The sequence below is a fragment of the Tenrec ecaudatus genome, chromosome 6, assembly GCF_050624435.1.
Source record: "Tenrec ecaudatus isolate mTenEca1 chromosome 6, mTenEca1.hap1, whole genome shotgun sequence".
Lineage (NCBI taxonomy): Eukaryota > Metazoa > Chordata > Mammalia > Afrosoricida > Tenrecidae > Tenrec > Tenrec ecaudatus.
Genome location: NC_134535.1, coordinates 171920477 through 171927097, shown reverse-complemented (window position 1 = coordinate 171927097; position 6621 = coordinate 171920477). Strand labels below are relative to the sequence as shown.

The 6621-nt window shown below is 46.2% G+C and overlaps 1 protein-coding gene across 1 annotated transcript; it reads left to right on the top strand.

Annotated features, from left to right (window-relative positions):
• The first annotated feature begins 419 nt into the window (after positions 1–419).
• Positions 420–1132, top strand: LOC142451341 (GTP-binding nuclear protein Ran-like). Its single transcript, XM_075553195.1, has one exon. The coding sequence runs from the start codon at positions 482–484 to the stop codon at positions 1130–1132; it is 651 nt and encodes a 216-aa protein (XP_075409310.1). The 5' UTR covers positions 420–481.
• The last annotated feature ends 5489 nt before the right edge of the window (positions 1133–6621 follow it).

Below are 6621 nucleotides of genomic sequence, written 5' to 3'. Positions count from 1 at the left end.
TGCAGCACTTCACTATCTGCAAGAACGATACAAAGCATTGCTTTCTTGGCTCTATGACTACATGTTCGAGCCAGTGTGTTTCGAACAAGAGGTCACAAAAAGGGTCAGTGGGCTTGCGAACTGGAGGGGCATTGGTAGGACAGTGGCTAAAGGACTTGACTGCACCACAGGGGAGCGGTTCGAGCACACCCAGCACTCCAGCAGAGGAAGGGGAGGCCTTCGGCTTCTGTAATGATTTCCCTTCTGGGCTGCCCTATGGGGCAGTTCGGTTTTGTGCTATAGGGTTGCAATGAGTCAAGATCATAGGCAATGGGTTTGGGTTTGAGAAGCTAATTGGCTCATGAGACATTGGCTTCACTTCGGGGTACAGTTGTTTGCATCTATATTTCTTCTGTCCTTAAAGGGAAATTTCGGCGCTTCCGCCATCTTTCCATCCCTCAGTCAGACGCGGCCCGGAGACGCTTCTGGAAGATCCATCACGATGGCCGCCCAAGGAGAACCCCAAGTCCAGTTCAAACTCGTACTGGTGGGTGATGGTGGTACTGGAAAAACGACATTTGTGAAACGTCACCTGACTGGTGAATTTGAGAAGAAGTATGTAGCTACCTTAGGTGTTGAGGTCCATCCCCTTCTGTTCCATACTAACAGAGGACCTATCAAATTCAACGTGTGGGATACAGCTGGTCAAGAAAAATTTGGAGGACTGAGAGATGGCTATTATATTCAAGCCCAGTGTGCTATTATAATGTTCGACGTAACCTCAAGGGTTACTTACAAGAATGTGCCTAACTGGCACAGGGATCTGGTTCGAGTATGTGAAAACATACCCATCATGCTGTGTGGCAACAAAGTGGGTATTAAGGACAGGAAAGTTAAGGCAAAATCCATTGTCTTCCACCAACAGAAGAACCTTCAGTACTATGACATTCCTGCCAAAAGCAACTGCAACTTTGAAAAGCCCTTCCTTTGGCTTGCTAGAAAACTCGTTGGCGATCCTGACTTGGAGTTTGTTGCCATGCCTGCTCTGGCCCCACCAGAGGTTGTTATGGCCCCAGCTTCGGCAGCCCAGTATGAGCATGATTTAGAGGTTGCACAGACAACAGCTCTCCCGGATGAAGATGATGACCTGTGAGAGAACGAAGCTGAAGCCCAGCGTCAGAAGTCTAGTTTTATAGGCAACTGTCCTGTGACATCAGTGGTGCAGCGTGTTTGCTCTTATTACAGAGCTCAGCAGAATGTGCTCATCTGTGGGAGGCTGAAGGAGATGAATGGACTTCGGAGTGAGTGTGGCAGTTAAAAACCTTTTCTTTTTTTTTTTTGAACCCACATATCTAGCTGTTTGGGAATGCATTTTTCTTTCTTGAAATTCAACTACAAGGCTTGCTACAGTCACATCACAATATTCAGTGGTGATGTTTTGTTTGTTAACTGTCATTCCCATTCCTTTTCGTTAGCATAAAGTTGTATTTCAAATATCTAATTTAAAAAAAGGGAAATTTCATTAAAAAGTCCCCCAAAGGTAGCAACGTTCGTCTTCTGAATCTTAGGAACAAAAACATTTTCCCTCGGTGCTGGCAACATTTATGCAGTGCTTTGTTCAGCACCCAGGAAAAGCAAACTTCACGTGATCATTCTCACTGGCCTTTGCCACGGTGCGTGGCATCCAGATTGTAACCAATGACTCTGTGACTAAGATTTGAGTCACTTAAGGGTCACATGTTTATGTGTTTCAACATGACTCCCAGGCTGAAAGACTTTTAGATTTTTATTACCATACTTCAGGACAAAGAATGACATTCCCTCTGTACTTCAAGTCCAGCAGCGTCGAGCAACTCGGCAGATAGGTCCTGTTTCCGACGGCAGTTGTGACACGAGGTGATTCCCGACGGGAAAATACAAGGAACCTACAAGTGACTGGTGGCAAACGGGGTGACAGAGCAATGCAAGTGTATTGATTAGCTATTAAAGCCTCAAAGACATATGCTTGCATTCTTACAGCATATGACAGGCTATCAGAAAAGGAACGGACGGTTCAAACTATAGTACCCCTTTTCATTGGAAAATACCATGACTTTAATAATTTTCTAGTTGTTTGAATCCGTGCTCATCCACCCGAAAGGGTCCCAAGATTATGAATGTCTCTGAGAGAGTGCTTTACAGTCATCTGAAAAAGCTGATACCGCCATTTTCATATTAATTGCTTTTGTAGGCATTTGGCCACACATTTTCACATCACACCAGATCACTAATACTTTATGGTGCTCCAGCATTTTATTTTTTAAGAATCATTTTATTGGGGGTCCTTATAGCTCTTATAACAATCCATATATCAAGCACATTTGCACGTATGTTGCCATCATCATTTTCAAAACATTTTCTTTCTACTTGAACCCATGGTATCAGCTCATCATTTTCCCCTCCCTCCCCTACCCTTCCATTCTGTGACTCCTTGATTAAGTATACATTATTATTATTTTCATATCTTACACCATCCATTGTCTCCCTTCACTCATTTCTGTTGTTTGTCCCCTGGGGGTGGGGTGGGGAAGGTGTTACTACATCAATCATTGCAATTTATCCTCCCTTTCTCCCCCTTCTTCCCTCACCTCCCACCTGCCCTCATGGTATCGCAACTCCCATTATTGTTCCCAAGTGGGTTATCTGTCCTGGATTCTGTGTGTCCAGAGCTCTGATCTGTACCACTGTACATGCTCTGGTCTAGCCAGATTTATAAGGTAGACTGGGGTCATGATAGTGCGGGAGAGGAAGAGTTAAAGAATCAGAGGAATGTTGTCTATTTTGTCAGTGCTAGACTGCACCCTGACTGACTTGTCCCTTCCTTGTGACCCTTCTGTAAGGGATGTCCAGTTGTCTAAAGATGGTTTTCATTCCACCCCCTTGTTCAAATCAAAATGGTTGCTTGTTTGGGGTCTTCTAATTCCTGATACCCTATCCCATCGATAACTTATGATCACACAGGTTGGCATACTTCTTCCATGTGGGCTTTGCTGTTTCCCTGCTAGATGGCCACTTGTTTAGCCTCAAGCCTTTAAGACCCCAGATGCTATATCTTTTGATAGTTGGGCCCCATCAGCTTTCTTCACCACATTTGCTTATGTACCCACTTTGTTACAGCATTTTTCAAAGGACTCTTTTGCGTGCTGTTTCCCACCATCATGTGCAGTGGAGCAGAAATGCACACACACACACACACACACACACACACACACCTTTTACAGATAAGAAAATTGAGACATTAGTACCTTGACTTGAATTCACTGGTTCAAATCATGAGAATCATTACTAGGAAAAGCACTAGTCCAGCCCCAGTTGTGTCACTCTGGGTACATTAGAGAAACAAATCCATAGAAACTCATGTATAAGAGAGAGTTGTATATACAGGGTAAGTGCACATCAAGAAAACATCCCAACTCAATGCTGCCCAAGCCCACAAGTCCAACATTAACCCATATGTCCGACACCAATCCACAAAGGCCTCCTCCATCTCACAAAACACATGCAAAGACACCGACTGCAGGAGGAAAGCTGAATCTCTGAATGTGTAAGCATCTCAGCGCTGGCAGGGGTCTCCACGCGGCTGCTCCAGCACCCAGGGCTGCATTGGGGTAGGTCCATGTGACTTCTCCTCAGGGATGCCCTGCAGGAAGTGAGCCTTGCCAGCTGAAGCAGGGAACTGGCTAAGGCAGCTGCACCCTGGTCCGACCATCAGAAAGCAAGAGACCAAGAACTAGAAAGGGGAGGCTCACCGGGCCATTTATCCCTCTGCCCTTCAATTAACCCCATGTGTGTATATAGGCCCGGTTGGCACAATAAACTACCTATCTCACCGTTCTACTAGCTAGGTAACAGAAATCTGAGCCCTGAAAGGAGTGCTTGCCCCTAAGTGTTCATCACGAGACTAGGAATAAAGCCTACCCAGATGAGTTGGTACGGAGCCCGTGTGCCGCAGTGCTTGTGACTTTGACTGCTCACTGCAAAGTCAGCCGTTCCAACTACCAGCCGTTCCACGGGACAAAGACGAGGCTTTCTCTTCCCACAGCCTCGGAAACCCACAGGGGCGCTTCTACTCTGGCCTATGGGGTCGCTGTGAGCTGTAATCCACTAGATGGCAGTGAGTGTGATGCGTTGTAAATTATTCTTCGATGCTCGTTTTGTCGGCACTGTTTTTGACATCCAGCATTGTATTACATGCTGTTGAAAAGTACCATCAAACCACACAGGGTGATATCCAACAACGCAAGAACAATGAAATCTGATGCAGTACAACCTTGCGGAATGATTTACGTGTCAAGGAGCCCCGGTGGTGCTATGACTGGGAACCGACCCCATGACGTTGGGTTTGGGCTTTTTTGTTGCTGTTCTTTGCTGTGGTGGGTTTTCGACATAGGCTGTTCTCCAGTGTGCATTTAGCTGCACTCCTGTCGTCTTTTAAAGGTCAGTTAACCTTTACTTACTTTGAACCTATTCAAGTTTCTATTTAAACTAGACGTCTTTCTGATCCACAATTGGTGCTTATGGAAGCAGCCGGCAGGAGAGCAGAGCAGGCATTGCATTGGGTCAATCTGTTGCACGAGACCTCGTTACAGTGTTGAAAAGCAACGATGTTCCTTTGAGAACAGAGGTGTGCCTGGCTCAAGTCATGGTGTTTTCAATTGCCTCAAATGCATGTGAAAGGGAGGCATTGAATAAAGGAGAGTGTGTTGGTCTGGGTAGTCTAGAGAAACAAATCCATGGACACACCTATATGTATAAGAAAGAGATTTATAGACAGGAGCAATTGAACATTGAGAAAACACCCTAAACCAGTCCAGATCAAACCCATAAATCCAATATTAGCCCATATGTCCGATACCAATCTATAAAGCCCTCTTTAGACTCATGAAACACATGTAATGACACCAAATGCAGGAAGTTCACAGGCCAGTGGGTGGGAAGTCTTTTGGATCCAGTGGCGGTGTGAGCATCTCAGTGCTGGCAGGGGGTCTCCACATGACTCCTCCCACTCAGGACGCTAGAGTAGTTCCATGTGTCTTGTCAGCTGCAATGTCCCCCGGGGAGTCAACATGTGGCCAGTCTCCAGTGAGCTTATTTATCTCCTTACCCTGCCTCTAAATGAGGTCATCAAACGACAACCTGATTGACAGGCTAGACTCCAACCCCGTTTACTCTGAATCCTCAAATTGACACCAGATTCGGTAACTACCACAATGTCTTTCTCCAGGGCTTGGCCCCATCTGGTCACAGGTCCAAAGCAAATGAGATGAAGTTGTGCCATCCTCATGTTTAAGCATCATTCTGGCTGTTCCTAGCCAAGAAACCCGTAGGGCAGTTCTACTCTGTAGCACGGGACTGCCAGCCATGAGTTGGAATGGACGTGGAGGACAGGGAGATACTTGTTTGGTGGATTTTGTTGGCGAGTGGGAAGATTTGTTTGGTTGTGGACGTGAAGTGCTATCTCTGTGGTTTTGATGGGCATCTTTGTCATGACTCAGAGAAGGAGCCCCGGGGTCACAGTTGGGACGTGCTCAGCTGCTCACCAGAAGGTAAGTGGTTCAAACCCATCAGTTCCTCCATCAGAAAACAGACTTGGGGGTCAGCTCCCACAAAGACTGTATTCTGGGAAACCGATAGCACAGCACTAGTGTGCCCTGGGGGGCTGCTGTGCCTCTGAACCAGCCCCGCGGCACACACCAACACACACACACACACCAACAGAGACTATGGAGGCCAGACATCTCTTCACGTGCTCATCGGTCACTTGTATATGTCCTTTAGCGAAATGTAGATTCAGGTCCTTGGCCCATTTTCAAATCCGTTTTTCTTGTTGCGTTCTGCGGGTTTGTTTTTTTTTTCTATTCTGGAGATTAAACCCCAATCAGACAGAGTTCGCAAACATTATCGCCGCAATCTGTACATGATCTATTCATGTTGCTGGTAGTTTTTGGGTGCCCAGACATGGATGATGTTCCCATGTTCTCATTACTAGCGCTTTTAGTGTTGGTGGGTATCTTGCATAGTAAGGTAGTTAGTTTATGGTGCCAACCTGGCTGATAAACACATGTGGGGTTAATTGAAGGGTGGAGGGATAAATGGCTTTGTGAGCCTTGCCTTTCTAGTCTTCGAGCCTCTTGCTTTGTGATGGTCGGACCAGGGTGCAGCTGCCTTAGCCAGGTCCCTGCTTCCACTGTCAAGGCTCACTTCCTGCAAAACATTCCTGACAAGCCACATGGACCTACCCTGATGCAGCCCTGGGTGCTGGAGCAGCTGTGTGGAGACCCATGCCAGGGTTGAGATGCTTACATGCTCACTGACTTGGCTTTCCACCTGCAATCGGCATCATTGTGTGTGTTTTGTGAGATGGAGGACTTTTTGGATTGGTTTCAGACATATGGGTTAATGTTGGACTTGTGGGCTTGGGAAGCACTGGGTTGGGATGTTTTCTTGCTGTGCACTTACCCTTTATATAAAACTCTCTCTTATACATATGAGTTTCTGTGGATTTGTTTCTCTAAAGTACCCAGACTAATACCATAGCAACAACTACTGTTGAAATGTGTCTGCTAGATGAGAGACAAAATAGGGTTGTCTCCCCCAAATCCC

Coding starts and splice junctions, on each gene's coding strand:
- LOC142451341 (XM_075553195.1), top strand. CDS start 482: ATGGCCGCCCAAGGAGAACCCCAAGTCCAGTTCAAACTCGTACTGGTG.